Below are 15,610 nucleotides of genomic sequence, written 5' to 3' on the forward strand. Positions count from 1 at the left end.
AAGAGGAGGGTGGGGTTCTAGGGGTCATAGCTGTGCTGGTGGAGGCTGCACAGGGGAGACTGGCGCAGAGGGGCGGAGATGCAGAAGGAAAATTAGTCTTCCAGGTCCCACCTTGCCCTTGGGTGAGGGCTGCAGTGTCCGAAGCTTAGGGGGTGGGGAAGAAGCAAGATGTGACCGTTTCACCCCCTACCCACCCCAGACTCCTCCCATCCTTGGCCTTCAGCCTGGCCCTCTCCCTGCACCCGAAGTCTCTCAGAGTCCCTTCCTGCTTGGATTCTGGGTTTCCCTCCTTGAGTTTCTTCCCTAGCACCCCCTGAGAATTCCCCCCACCCCTTAACAGTCACTCATCTTGGGGATTCTCTTTCTTTGCAAGCAGGAGGAGAGAAAATGCTGACAAAGTCGACTCCTGTTGTCATGGCAACCACAGCCCTAATTATTGTATGCAGCCCGGTTTCCAGGCTCCAGGAAGGGGGTTGGGAGAGAGATGAAGGTGGTGGGGTGGTGAGGCTGGAGCCAAGAAACCTCCCAGGTCCTGCTCCGTGTCTGCCCGTGCTGGCCTCCAGAGGCCCCTGTGCTTCACCTCCCTGCTGCCCCGGGCCCCCTCGCTCTGGCCCTGCAGCCCCAGTTCTGGGACTGGGGTCCAGTCTCCCAGACCTCCCAGAAATAAAAGGCACAACGTGTACTGTTTCATTGATCCCCAGGAGCGAGGGAACTGCTGCAGGGCAGGCGCTGTTCAGTCTACCTTTGCACAAGGGAGGTGGAGGCCCATGGTCACCCAGCAAGCGATGAGAGAGCTGGGGTGTGGACCAGGGTGTGTGTCTCAGCCCAGGGCTCATCCCCTGTGCCTCAAGAGGTGGCTGCGGGGCCTGCTGACCCAGCCTGGAACCCTCTTCTTTCCCCCCACCCTCCTCTCGCCCCCAAGAACACAGATGACCTCCTGGTGGCCTCAGCCGAGTGCCCTAGTGATGATGAGGACCTGGAGGAGTGTGAGCCCAGTACTGGTGAGTGCCTTTCCCCCCTCCCCTGCCCCGGGCCCGCTGCAGCACTGATGGGAGGGGGGCGACTGTCCCTGCCACCTGGCCCAAGCCCGAGGGGCCTGCTGCCAGGCCTTAACTTTCCCTGATAGCTTCCTTTCCCCTCCTGCCATTGCCCCAGGTCCCGCAAATGCCCCCTGGCGAGGCAGTTTCTGGCGTTTTGGTGTCCCTCAGAGACAGTGAGGTCCTTAGCTTGGGGTCCTGGGGTTGAGGGCCAAGGGATGCCGGGAGGGAAAGAGGGAGACTTTTCCCTAGAAAGATGAGTAACTGCAGCTCCCATGAGTCCTTATGGTGTGTGTGTCAAGGGGCGGGGTGGGTGGGGGATGGGGATGGGGAACACAGGCCTAGGAACTACAATTCCCATCGACTCCTGGGTCCAGAACTACAACTCCCATCAGTCCCCGAGGCCTGGTGTTCTTTTGGTCCCTAGAAGAGGAGGTCTCTGCTGGCTCCTGAACCCTCCTCATTCCCAGAGTCAGGGAGGTGGCCAGACACTGCCGGGGCTGCCAGGCCAAGCTGGGGCAGTTACTACACAGTGTCGGGCAGCGTGCTGGGTAGGAGGTGCCCCAACCAGACATGAGGTCCCCCGGGGAGATTGGGGTCTGGTCCAGATTTCTAGTTGGGGAGCTGCTATAAGAGGAGAGCAGAGCTGGGAGGGAAGGCTTACTGGGGGAGGCATTCCAGGGGTCTGCTTGATGCTTCCAGCTGGAGAGAAGGGTGCAGCCCCAGAGAGAGAGAGACCAGATTGGCAAGACAGGGGTGGGCCTTGGGTGCTGACTCAGAAGTGTGGGGTGTGGAACGGCACAGGGGGTGCCTCTGAACAGGTGGGTGGTGGCTGGGAGGAGCTGAGGGGACGGAGGGCCTGAGGAGCTGAGGTCCTGGTGCTTGAGGCTGGCAGCGGGAATGGAAGGAGACTGGATGTGGCCAGATTTCCCAGTGGGAGTGCGTGGGCTTGGTGGTGTCCTGGATGAGCCCCCTGGGAGCCTCATCCCTTGCTTGGGTTTCCAGAGACTTCTCTCTGTTACTTTGCAGTGTGTGGCACCTGGGCTGTTGGTACTGGAAGGCTGGAGGTTGGGGCAGGTGCACAGGGTCGGGGCGGGGGGTGATGGGGTCAGCTGAGGTGGGCAGTGTGACCTGGGCATATCCTGTGAATCTGGCCTGGGCATGAGCCTAGGGGGTCTGCCAGCCCAAGAAGAGACACTCTGGGGCTGAGGGTGGGGGTGGGCTGCAGCCAAGGAAGGAGGGTGAGGAGCCTTGGAGCAGAGGCTCAGGTTCCAGAGACCAAGGGCAGAGAGGCTTCTGGGGCGCAGGCCGCCAGGCCCAGAGGCTGAAGCCTGACTGCTCCGTGTCCCCCCAGTAGGTCAGAGCTGAGGGTGTTGTTCTGACAGTCCTGGGCCCTGAGGTCCTTGGGGGAGCCTCCGGCTGCTGGGCTGGAAAGGCCTCCTCAGCCGCAGCCAAGGACCAGTGCTTTCTGGACAGACACCCTCCACTGTGGGGAGTCTCCTCTTCTGGGGGCTCTCCCCTCCATCTCACTGGGTGATCTCGGCTCAGGGATGCACCCTCACACCCCACCGTTGCTTTGGGAGGCTCTGGGAATCTGGCAGCTTCGACACAGCACTCTCCTTGCACCCTGCTTTTCCCCCTACCTAGTCACTGGTGGGGCTTTCCTATAGGTGGACGCAGTACCTCAAGCCCAGGCCTGCGGGGAGTGCCTGTGACAAATGGTCCCCTGAGAGCCCCGGGATGGGACTCTGGGGACAAAAGGCTGTACGGTCACGAGAAAAGGGCCCCGCCTGGCCCCACCGCACATGTTTGCACATTCGGGGGTGGGAACCGCCAGGTGACAGGAGGAGCCTCTGTTCTCCCTGGACCCTGCAGAGGCCATGATGCAAGGACGGGAAGCGCACACTGGGCTACCCCAAGGCCACATCCTGTCCACCAAAATTCTGGCCTCCCAGCCCCAGCCCAGGGTCTTGTCAGGGTCCTGGGTGTGATGCTGAGCGCGTGCACAGGTGGGCCGAGCTCTTTTAGGCTGTGTTGGGACCACGGAGTGAGGAGGAGCTGAAGTGGGCAGGTCAGCTGCCCTCCCCGCATCAAAGGGCCAAGTATGTGAGGGGACAAGGAGGGTGGAGGAGGAATGGAAGCTGGGGGATGGGGAGAGGCTGGCGGGCCAGCCCAGCACCCAGCTTTAAAAATAAGAGGGAGGGAGGGCAGAGTGCATGCCTGAGCCCCCAGAGAAAACCAACGCAACCCACGGGCTCCCCCGCAGGTGTGCATCGCGTATGTTTGCACCTCCACGCTCATACTGGCCTGAAATGCTTAAATTGGATTTTTATCTTGATGGGAGGCCAGACGATGACCAAGATGACTCCAGGGTCCCTCAGGCTGATTTAGACTGTGATACACCCCACCTGGAGAGGGAGGGGACTCAAGCCAGAGCCCTCTTGTGCCCCCAGTGCAGGGAGGCTTTTTCCCTAGCAGACGAGCAGGACTCCTTGGTCAATGTCAGAGGTGGAGGCAGCCTGGCTGGAGACAGCAGCTACCCAGGGGCTGACCGCAGGCTCTTTGCACCCCTCTCATCCGCCAGATCTTCCTTCCTGGGTCCAAGTGTGAAGCCTCGGGTCATCCCTGAAACATTTCACACCTTCCCTTGACTTGGACCCCTCCACAGACCCCAGGTCCCAGCCTCCCCAGCCTGGAGAGCCCATCATCTTAACAGTTATTTTACCTGAGGTTGGCAGCCCAGCCAAAAGTATTGTGTTGATGGACATGGTGTTTAACTTCTTTTGAATGGGAGTGCCTTTATGGGGACCTGCCCTGCGTAGTAGGCAATGTGACCCAATGCCCCTCGCTGCCTTAGCCAGCCTGTCCCACACCTTGTGTTATGGGCCTGGCCCCTGTAGGAATTGCTCCCCTTGAGGCACATAGGAAGTGCACACGCAGACTCAGACCCACAGAGGTACCCAGCTACATGCACACTCGTGTCTGACCAGAGGCACACCCACATCCAGGCACAAACATTTATGGACCTACCAACAAGCTCACGCACATCCACTTCCGCAGGTACTCATATGTTGAGACCTAAAGGGCACACACCATTTGTGCCTAGAGCAAAAGAGGCACCAGGTGCTTAGATCTAAAGAGATACGCATGTATTCAGAGCCCCGGAAGTCCGATGAACACAGACAAACCCATACACATGTGCACATTTTCACAGAGGTACACACGTGTGCTCAGAGCTACGGTCCTGCATGTGTGGGCTTAGGGCTCCACACCTAGATGTGGACTCACAGGTGTCTGCCTGTTTAGACACTTACACACGAGCTCAGCTGCACAAGGGTGCATACACAGCATGTCTTCAACCCACCAAGGCAGTTGCATGCGCTCAGAGCTGCACATCCAGGCACACACAGACCCACTGAAGCGCACGTGCACACATCTATCGAGGGGTAGACCAGATGTTCAGAATCGCATGCACGTGCTCAGAAGCACTTGCATATTTCACACACTCCCGAGACACGTACACCTATGTGCTCAGACCCTCAAGGCCCAGGCATATACGAATCCTCAGACTCTCAGAATTCCACATCCACACTCAGCTCACAGAAGCAGACACACGCGTACAAATCCACTTGCATCACACACATGCTCACACATGTGCTCAGGCCACAGAATCCTCCACGTGAGCTCAGACTTACAGACGCTCACAGATGTTTCAGAATCACAGGTGCGTGTGTGCGTGTTCAGAGCAGGCACGTATACAACATGCACAGACCTTCTGAGATGCAGGCACACACATGCGCACGTGGGCGTGTGAATTCAGGGATGTACACGTCTGCGCCCAGGCTCACAGAGGTGCATGAGTGTCACAGCACCACCCCCGCATGCACTTGGGCTCGGACCTACAGTCGCCTGCACAACTGTTCACGTACTCTAAGACACACACGTCCTCAAAGGCATATCCTCGTGTACCGACGTGTGTGCTCATGCTGAGGGCCATGAGGGCGCACGTGTGTGCATCCTCAGGCAGGCTGTGTGTGCCCAGACCCAGGGGTCCACGCACACGCACACATTTCTTCAGACTCACAGACCTGCACCCCTGCCCCACCGCCCCAGGAAAGGAGACCTTCGGAGGCCCACCTCAGCTCAGACCTTCTGAGGCTCACTCTGATGTGCATGCCTTATGCTCAGACATACACGTGCTCAGACCCCTCAAGGCATGCATACTCGTATTCAGTCCCACGGTGGTGTACACACACGTGAACACACACACACACAGAGTCAGGCCAACACTGACACGGGAGCTCACAGCTGCTGGTGTACTTACTCATATGCTTAGAGGTACACATGCAGCTCCACATAGAAGGACACCCGCATATCCGTGGACCCTCAGGCCAATCACACATGTTCAGACACAGTAAAATGCGTGCTTCCATGTTCACCAGGTGAGCACACAGACCCACAAGGACCCACACGCTCGGCTTCATATAAGCCCACGTGTGCTCAGACCCAGAGAAGCAGCCTCATGCCCTCAGCCTACATGTGCGCATCCCTACCGAGGCGTTGCCCCCGTGCACACATACCCAGGACCCTCAGAGGCGTACACATGCTTAATTCCACAGGCACAGACACATTTGCTCAGACCCACACACCTAGCTCAGAATCACAGAGGCACAAACATGTTCAGGTCCCAACGTGTCTTAAGGTAACAGTAGTTGTAACAGAGAAACTCTCAGCACCCATGGTTGAACACATAGACGTTGACTTCTCCTTCACGTAAAGTTATAAACACTGTTCCTGACGGGTGAGCAGCTCTTTTTTTTTTTAAACATCTTTATTGGAGTATAATTGCTTTACAATGGTGTGTTAGTTGCTGCTGTATAACAAAGTGAATCAGTTATATGTATACACATATCCCCATATCTCCTCCCTCTTGCGTCTCCCTCCCACCCTCCCTATCCCACCCCTCTAGGTGGTCACGAAGCACCCAGCTGATCTCCCTGTGCGATACAGCTGCTTCCCACTAGCTAGCTATTTTACATTTGGTAGTGTATATATGTCCATGCCACTCTCTGACTTCGTCCCAGCTTACCCTTCCCCCTCCCCATGTCCTCAAGTCCATTCTGTACGTCTGCGTCTTTATTCCTGTCCTGCCCCTATGTTCATCAGAACCTTTTTTTTTTTTTTTCCCGTACGCGGGCCTCTCACTGTTGTGGCCTCTCCCGTTGCGGAGCACAGGCTCCGGATGCGCAGGCTCAGCGGCCATGGCTCACGGGCCCAGCCGCTCCGCGGCATATGGGATCCTCCCAGACCGGGGCACGAACCCGTATCCCCTGCATCGGCATGCGGACTCTCAACCACTGCGCCACCAGGGAGGCCCCTTTTTTTTTTTTTAGATTTCCATATATATGTGTTAGCACACGGTATTTGTTTTTCTCTTTCTGACTTACTTCACTCTGTATGACAGACTCTACGTCCATCCACCTCACTACAAATAACTCAATTTCATTTCTTTTTATGGCTGAGTAATGTTCCATTGTATATATGTGCCACATCTTTATCCATTCATCTCTTTTGAGAGCGCTGATTCAGGGCTGGTCTGTCTCCACCTTGAAGCTGCACCGTCTTCACCGTGACTTCCCGAGTTGTGGTGGAAGGGGATGAGCAGGGAGGGGCATGAAGGGGAGGGCTTATGGGCCAGGCCTGGGAGGAAGAGGTGTGCATGGGCCCTACTGATTCTCTTCTCCAGAGCTCGGTCGTGTGGCACGACCTAGCTTCCAGGCAGTCCAGGGGGAAGCAAAAACAGATTTGGTGACCAGCTAGCCATTTATTTGCCACAGTCTGGGCTTTGGGTCACCAACGATCCAGTCCACTGTTCCCCCCACCGACAGAACACACCCACCCCTCCCCAGGGGAGACACCCGAAGCCCTGCCCGGTTAGGATAGTCATCTCAGAGGTGAGGATGTCTGGGAGATGGACCCACTCCATTGGGTCCGGACTTGGCTCCTGGGTACCCATATGAGGTCTGGATACCCATGAACTAAAAGGAGAATTGACCTCACTGCCCATACAGCCCAACACACACCCAGAATACCATGATGGGCCAGAGAAAACCACCACCATAAAACCCTGCGTCCAGAGGGCAGGATGGAGGGTGCACAGCAGCTTGTAGTTCCTAGCGTTGGGAAGATGCAGGCAGCTTGAGGTTCTGCCCTCAGTAGTGGGGAAGTTTCTCCCTGAAACCCCACCTCTGCTGTCTGGGAGAAACTCCCCTCTGCTTTGTCTGGGGCCCTGGTGCTGCCCTCTGGCAGGCCCTTCCCAGTCCTTATCCTCCATGGCCATCTCTGGGTGGGTGTCGGGAAAATGACCTCCTTGGAGGTCTCACAGCCTTGACAGCCCTCTTCCTGCTCATGCATATTTGGGGGCCCAAAGGTTGTTTTAAGGCCCAAAGGTGGTTTTGAGTCTCAAACGGTCAACGGAACGACACTCAGAGTTCTCTCCTAGACATAATTCTCAAGCCTGTTTATTTCCTTGTTTCTCTGCCCTATCTCTTAATTTAGTGGTGACTATCTTGAGGGTGTTTGAAACAATGGGTGGGGAGCCACACCCTTAGAGTGATCCTTTTCTTTTTGCCGTATGCGGGCCTCTCACTGTTGTGGCCTCTCCCGTCATGGAGCACAGGCTCCAGACGTGCAGGCTCAGCGGCCATGGCTCACAGGCCCAGCCGCTCCGCGGCATGTGGGATCCTCCCGGACCGGGGCACGAACCCATGTCCCCTGCATTGGCAGGCGGACTCTCAACCACTATGCCACCAGGGAAGCCCTAGAGTGATCCTTGAGGCAAGGCTGAACCCCGTTTTTCAGGTGGAAGTGTCACTGGGCCACTATCCCTGAAAGCCGTTTCCAGTCTTCTTTCTTAAGATTTGGGGTTTGGGGGCAGTGCTGCTTCTGACACTTGCCGGCCCCGCATTTGTGGGCTCTCTCTGGTCCCTTCATCTCTGTTGCAAACGCACCAATTCTTGTCTAACGTTGTTTCTTTCTTGTAATACGTTACCAAACACAGAAAGTAAAAGGCGGCATTGTTGTCCTGACTTTCCTGGCACCTTCCCTTAGTGCCTCGGCCTCGGTAAGCACGTGGCCTGTCCCAAGCAACGGTTGGTACCAGGTGTCCTGCCGCTGCATTATGTGGTTCTGCATCTTTCCAGCTTCCAAATCCATTTCCTTGAATTGTTACCTGAGGGCCACAGGTTTTTGTTAATGTGACACCCACTTCTGGCTGTGTCTGTATTAGTTAAGGTAACATGTGTTTCTGTAACAGATAACCTCCCCCTGAATCTCAGTGGGTCCTTCAAGGGAAGTTTCTGACTCAGGTGAAGCCCCACCTGGGTGCTCCTGACCAGCAGGTGGCTCTGCCCCAAGGAGTGCTTGGGGAATCCAGAGTCCTCCCATCTGTGGCTCCTCCATTTCAACGTGGTTTGCAAGGTCACTGGAAGGAGGAGAAGGAGTGCGGAGGATCTGGGCGGTACTGGCACTGCCCACTGCTCACTCCTGTGGCCACACCTAATTGCAACGGATGCTGGGAAATGTAGTCTCACTGCCCAAGGGAAAGAGGTGGTTACAGAGGCACAACCGCATGTGTTCAGACCCATGGTGGCACGCTCACATGTTCTCAGCGACACATTCATGCATTCACATGCACACACGAGCTCAGACCCAGGCTTAGAGGCAGGCGGACCACACACAAACCACGTACAGAGCACAGGCTCACTCACATGCACACACATCCCCTAAGACTCGCTGACACGCAGGCTCACGTGCTTGGATCCATTGAGGTTCGTGCGCACGCACACATGCACACACACACACACATGCTTAGAGACACATGCCTAGGTGCTCAGAAACAGACCCTCAAAGGGGTGGGTGCATGTGCGTGCACACAGTAGGCGCTTCACCGTCTCTGACCTTGACTCCACCTTGGCGTTTGCCCTTGCTGTGTGTGGGTTTCCGGGTGGGGAGGGGTGGTACCCTTCAGTCCACTGCACACAGTTGCACAGATTGTTCTCTGCTGGAACAGGTGAGTAAGGGCTGAAATCTAGCCAGTGCTTTGCTTGCCAAGCTGTGTGTCCTGCGCCCTGGAGCGGGGCTGTGCCCACCAGGAGAACAGAATGCCTTTTTCCAGTTTTGCACAGAGATACTGTTTGCCAAATGGTGCACCTGCAGGGCTGTGGCCACACTGAGGGTCTGCCGTGTTTCTAATCCACACGAAGTGCCCTGTGGACTAGTGGCCTTCTTGCCATCACAGCCTGGGCAGGGCACCCAGCACTGGCAGATGATGCTTAGTCTCTGACGCTCAGCCTCAGTTCTAGATGCTTCTTTGGGGGTGGGCACATCTTGCTTGGGTGGGAATGGGGTTCTTGGGTAGATTTTCAGTCAAGGGCCTTCTTTGCCCTAAAGGCAGAAAGGGCTCCAGCTTGCTTGTCCAGCAGCCCCCAGAGACAGGGGAGCTGGGGGAGGAGGGTGCTCGGGAATGGCTTGTGGTCTCCTTGGCCAGAATGGAATTCCTTTTAGTAAGCGGAACTGACATGCACTGAAATTCAATTTAGGAGCAGAGGGTGGGTGGCGTCTATGATAAGTGCTCTTGTGAATATTTCCCAAATGCTGCAGTTGCCTGAAGTGGGGGAGGGGAGGGAGGCTGCCTAGGGTCCTTATCAGACCCCCAGGGGCACCCCATCCCAACGTGCACCCTTGGCATAGAGCTGGACCCAGGGTCCCAGGCACCATGAGTCTTCATGAGTTTGCACCCCCAAAAGCCCAGCGGGAGGGGCGGCCTGGGGAGCCCCCAGTTGGACTTCTGCAGTGAGAAGTCTCTGAGGGTTCCTCCCCTCCTCCAGGCCCCACTAACTCCTCATTGGCACAAGCTTGCCTGACCCTTCCTGCATGACCCCAGGAAAATACGGTACCCTACTTTGTGTGTGACTTCACTGCCACAGAACCCAGGCCGACTTGAGTGAGAGTTGGGGAAGGAAGGCAGCGTGGGGTCTCAGTAGTGTGTTATCTTGTGGTGAGGGGTGTAGGGCCCAGGGAGGAAGTGGCGTGGGAGGTGGAGGCTGATGTTCAGGGCCAGGAGAAGCGGACACCAAGGGGCAGTTGTGGCAGTGTGGGGGGATGTGAGTGAGGGCAGGGTACCCTCAGGAGGTGCTGTCAAAGCCTCGGGCCAGGGAAAGTCCCCAAAGGAGTTGGGGACGCAGGGACAGGACGGAGACCCAGAGATGGAGGCCAGGAATTGGCTGGGGTTGAAGGGCAGGGCCAAGAAGTCAATGTGACCAGGACTGGGAGGACTCTGGAGGCAGGGTTGGGGGAAGCAGGAGGCTGCACAGGGGGACTCTGGGAGCCTGTGTGTCCCAAGGACCTAAGGAACCAGTGAGTTGGGGCAAATGGTTGTGGGTGGTGGGGATGGGGGGCAGCTCAGGCTGAGCAGGATTTGTCTGCGGTCCAAGGCCTGAAGCCCCCATACACCCTCATCTACTGGGGAGGTGAGCAAAAGGATAGAAAGCCAAGGTCTGTGCCCTGATTGGCCTGATCAGCTCCTCTGGGCCATGATGTGTCCCCAGCAAGGGGCTTCCCTGGCAGTGAGTCCAAACCTGTGCCTCCAGGACAAAATAGGGACAAGGTGTCAGAGGCACCCAAGGCAGGGAGGAGCCTCTGGAGGTCTGCCTGAAAGAGGAGGTATTTGGTTGGATTCAAAGGATGAATGAGATATCAGCAGGGGAAAGGTGTTCTGAACAGAAGGCAAAGGTCAGGAAGGGGGCAGGTGGTGTGGGCCAGCAGTGAGGACCCCAGATGTGTTCAGGGTCCACACAGGGAAGGGAACCTTGTCATGGCTGGGCCCAGATCCTACCAACTCGAAGGGCTACCAGCCTCCTCCTGAGACCTAACAGCTGAGTTTGCCACTTACCCAGGGGCCAGGTTGCTGGGCCATCCTTGGTGGGTCTAGGGCTCAGTAGGGATGGGAGGACAAAGTATGTTCAACCATAGGCTGGGATCCAGGCCTTGGCCTCACCTTGGGCCTGGAGCCCAATACCCTAATTTTATAGATGAGGAAATTGAGGCTCAGAAAATGAAAAGAAACTTGCCCACAGTCACACAGGAATTAGTGACAGAACAGGTCTTGGCCTCCCACATTAAAATCCAAGCCAAGAGTCAAGCAGCCTAGCAGATTCCTGCAGGCGTGGGGAGGATGAGTCAGGCCTTCCGGGGCTCCTTGTGAGACTTGGCCCTCGCCTGGCCTCTGAGAGCCACAGAAGGGACTGGATAGTCTATTCATTCATGTAGCCTCACAGTGACACCTGGAAGACCCTGGAAGTCCTGCCCACCCCAGGCCTCAGCAGCATCCTCCATAAAAAGCCAGGGTTGGACAGTCCCAGCCCCACAAAACATGCTTCTCTGCTCTTGGCTCAGTTTTCCAGTGTGGCTGAGCAGGTGGAAGCCCAGGTGCCCCGAGACTTCTCAATCTGGGGGGCAGGTGAGCCCCTGTCCAGGGGGAGATTGGAGCCTGGTGGGGAGAGCAGCCTGAGGAGCTCAGCAAGGCTGTGAGTTCAATAGCAAGATCTTGGCTGAGCTGGCTAGTGTGGCCAAGGACAGCTCTGCCAAACTGCTGGAGCTGGCGATCTGAAGGATCAGCAGAGGTGTCTGAACAGCAGGGTGGAGACCAGAGCGCTTTGGGTGGGGGGAGGAGGAGAAGAGGTGCCAAGGTGTGGTGGTGGTGGCACATGGCTGGCCTGGATGCACTGGGGCAGAGGGGCCTGTCAGTGAAACCCTGAGAAGCCTCCCATGGAGTGGGTGGGAGGCTTGTGGTGTGATCTCTGAAGATCAAGCCCTGCAGAGAGACCAGGGAGCTGCACTCAGATGGGGGCGGGGCTTGAGCTGTGCTGGAGGGAGAGCTAGAGAGGAAACCTACCGCCCCTACCAGGACCAGAACTGCCCCTCCAAGAGGAGGGAGCCCTTCCACCAGCCACCTAGACCCAGGGCTGCAGCTCTCTTCTACCCCAGACCAGTGGGTAGCAGTGCTTTTTGTTTGAGAGGGGGCCCAGGGGGCTGATGGGAGTTGTAGTTGTTGACCCACGGGCTGATGAGGACTAATGGGAGTTGTAATTCTCACCCTCTGGGGCCGATGGGAATTGCAGTTTTGGCCCAGGGGACCCCAGTTATCCGACCTAGGGAGTGAGGAGACCTACACCCCCACCCCAAAGGCCCTCCCCAGTAGTTCTCCTGGGCCCTATATTAGCAAGTGCATCCTTCCCAGATGGCTGTGTATGTATTTTCTTTTCTTTTTTTGCTTTCATCTTCTTTCCGTTGTTTTATTATTGTTTTAACAATAATAAGACGGCCAGAGGCCGTCAAGCCCTGGCCAGGTCCTGGCGGCCCATGGGGGTTCTGGGGAGGGGGAGGGGGGGAAGTCAGTGGGGGTCAGAGGTGGAGGGTGAAGAAAGAGAAAGTTGGGGGTTTAGGGTTAGTGCAAGAATCATGTGTCGCTGCCTAGTTCCTTCCCTCACTCCCTGTCCTTCCTCACCTCTTACCTCAACATGGCTTCTCACCACCACTCCCAAAGTCCTATAGGACAGGACCCTCCTCCAATGTGCCTGTGTGTCCCTGCCAGCTCTTCCTCCTGGACCTCGTCACCTCCCACCTTCAGTTCTCCTCTCCCCATGACCAACCTGCACTTAGCCTTCAAAGCCCCTTCGCATGATCATCCCCTCCCAAGTCCTCTCACCCATGAGGCAATTCCTACACAGCTGCCTGTCACGTGCCTCCTCCCCAAGCCTTCCTTCCCACTGCTCCCTCCCTCCCCCGCCACACGCTGACACCAAGTGGTGGTAACAGTTCCTCAGCGCCAGCCTTCACTGTGCAGATTTCAGCTTTGTGTTTAATGAGGGGGAGAGGGCACAAGTGAGGGAGGAGAGTATTCTGGAGGAAGCAAGTTGTTCAGGGAGAGAAGAGTGAGGGAGGGAGATACCAAACAGATAGAAAGGAAACGTTGTACGGAAAAGTTGTTTTTTTCTTATTTTTTCCGGGAGAACCCGCTTACACAGCTCTGTTTGTAATTTTTTTCTTCATGCTAAAATCACACGGCCTATTTGTTGATGTAAGTTGCCTGAATTCCGTGGTATGCTATCTTCTTTTTTAAAAACAAAAGAAAAAAAAAAAGAAAAACCCAGAAAAAACCCTAAAAGATATTGTTGTTAGGTTTGTTTAAATGCTGCTCTTGTATCTGTTTTTAAAGCCTTAAACCAGTAGAGTTCTTTTCTTTTTTTCCATTTCTTTTCTATTTCCTTTCCTTTCTTTTCCTTTTGGTTTCTTAAGACAAACAAAAGACCAAAACCCAGAGAGCCACAGAGCCCGTGCGTGGGGTGCCCAGGGCATCCGAGCCGCTGCCCGCTTAAAAAGCGCAGTGCTCCAGCCGGCTGGCGGGCGGGCCCAGCCCGCTCTAGTCTCCGCCAAAGCCAATTGGAACCGATTTGGGTGTGTGAGGCTGTTGTTTCTCTCTCTGTGCCGGCCGCCTGCACCCCGGCCCTCGCTGACGCCCTGTCTTTTCTCTTCTCTCTCTTGTTCTAGGAGGAGAGTTAATATTGCCCATTATCACGGAGGACTCCTTAGACCCCCCTCCCGTGGCCACCCGATCCCCCTTCGTGCCCCCACCCCCCACCTTCTACCCCTTCCTCACGGGCGTGGGTGCCACCCAAGACACCCTGCCCCCGCCCGCGGCCCGCCGCCCGCCCGCCGGGGGCCCATGCCAGGCCGAGCAGGACGACAGCGACTGCGAGGAGCCTATCGAGGCCTCGGGCTTTGCCTCCGGGGAGGTCTTTGACTCCAGCCTCCCCCCCACGGACGACGAGGACTTTTACACCACCTTTCCCCTGGTCACGGACCGCACCACCCTCCTCTCCCCCCGCAAACCCGCTCCCCGGCCCAACCTCAGGACAGATGGGGCCACGGGCGCCCCTGGGGTGCTGCTCGCCCCCTCCGCCCCGGCCCCCAACCTGCCAGCGGGCAAAATGAACCACCGAGACCCGCTGCAGCCCCTGCTGGAGAACCCACCCCTGGGGCCCGGGGCCCCCACGTCCTTCGAGCCGCGGAGGCCCCCTCCCCTGCGCCCCGGCGTGACCTCCGCCCCCGGCTTCCCCCATCTGCCCACAGCCAACCCCACGGGGCCTGGGGAGCGGGGCCCGCCGGGCGCAGTGGAGGTGATCCGGGAGTCCAGCAGCACCACGGGCATGGTGGTGGGCATCGTGGCGGCCGCGGCGCTCTGCATCCTCATCCTCCTCTATGCCATGTACAAGTACCGCAACCGCGACGAGGGCTCCTACCAGGTGGACCAGAGCCGGAACTACATCAGTAACTCGGCCCAGAGCAACGGGGCGGTAGTGAAGGAGAAGGCCCCGGCTGCCCCCAAGACGCCCAGCAAGGCCAAGAAGAACAAAGACAAGGAGTATTACGTCTGAGCCCCCGGCACCGCGCCCCACTGCCAGCTGCCCCTCCCGGGAGGGCCCGAGAGGAGGGTGCGGCCCTCTCCCTGCCGGGGCCCTGGGGACCCACTCCCTTGCTGCCTCAGACTTCTCTCGCGAAGAGGAAACGCAAAAAAATGAAAAAAAAAAAAAAAAAAGGAAAACCCCGTGCTCGTCCCCTTCCTCCTGCCGTCCGTCGGCGCGGAGTCATCGTGCGTCCTGGGGCTGTCTGTCCCTCTCAGCTCTGCGCCCATCGGGCAGGGCACGTGCTCACAGCCCTGGGTTGATTTATTTTTTTAAGGGGGGTAGTTTTATTTTGGTGGGGTTGGGAGGGAAGGAAGACTGGGGGTTTTGTACAGTGTCAACTACTCGTCCTGTTCATTTTCCTCCATTTTTCTTCCTCCTCCCTCTGTTCCGCCAGCCTTCCTTCTCCTCCCAAGCCCTCCAGTCCCCACCCCAGGCTTGCTGTGTCTCTCTGTCCCCACCCTCCTTCCCCACTGCTCCTTTTTGTGTGTGTCTGGTTTCCCCCTTCCTTTCCTCCCTTTGGGTTTCCAGAGTCGGTGGGAGAAGGGCGGGAGGGTGGGCGGAGCGTCCCAGCGGGGGGCGGGGCCTGGATGGCCCCCGAGAGCCATGGCTCCGCCCACCAGGAGGAGGCGCCTGCCTGGTTCCGCCCAGGGAAGGGGCTCGGGCCTGGGAAGACCTGTTCTGTTGTGTGCCAGCCGGGCGACGTGCATTGATGGGGAAGCTGCTGGAGGAGCAGGGTGGGGGGCGGGTGGGAGGGGAAAGGCAAATGCAGATATATATTGAAGACAATTAATCTAGATATCGCGAGCAGCAGCCTGTGGCACCCACTGGGCGCGGGCAGCAGGGAAGAGAGGGAGCCAGGCATTACCCGCATACTGCTGGGGTCACTTCTCTGCCCACAGGCTCCCTGCTCCCCCAGTTTTTTTTTTTCTCTCTTTGTTAACAAATGTGTCTGAGTCTTGGAAAACACCCCAACCCCGGAAATGTGTGGGAAAAGAAAACAAAAACTTTCCAAATCCAACGGTCCTGTGCAGTTTGTTCGGGTTGGGT

At 57.2% G+C, this 15,610-nt stretch overlaps 1 protein-coding gene across 15 annotated transcripts in view; it reads left to right on the plus strand.

Moving 5' to 3' along the window:
* NRXN2 (neurexin 2) overlaps window positions 1-14,953 on the plus strand; it is a gene marked incomplete at its 5' end in the record, with an annotated part of 100,058 nt that extends 85,105 nt beyond the window's left edge. For 11 of the 15 annotated variants that reach the window (XM_082628150.1, XM_082628151.1, XM_082628154.1 and 8 more), the window contains 2 exons: window positions 923-1,001; window positions 14,229-14,953. In XM_082628150.1, coding sequence (XP_082484276.1) covers window positions 923-1,001; window positions 14,229-14,533 — 384 coding nt within the window. In that variant the 3' untranslated portion in view covers window positions 14,534-14,953. Of the gene's footprint in view, window positions 1-922; window positions 1,002-13,646 lie in introns of all 15 variants that reach the window. The other 4 variants (XM_082628141.1, XM_082628148.1, XM_082628149.1 and 1 more) reach the window with 1 other exon arrangement.
* Between the last annotated feature and the right edge of the window lie 657 nt (window positions 14,954-15,610).

This window comes from Mesoplodon mirus, assembly GCF_964341445.2.
Source record: "Mesoplodon mirus genome assembly, chromosome: 7".
NCBI lineage: Eukaryota > Metazoa > Chordata > Mammalia > Artiodactyla > Ziphiidae > Mesoplodon > Mesoplodon mirus.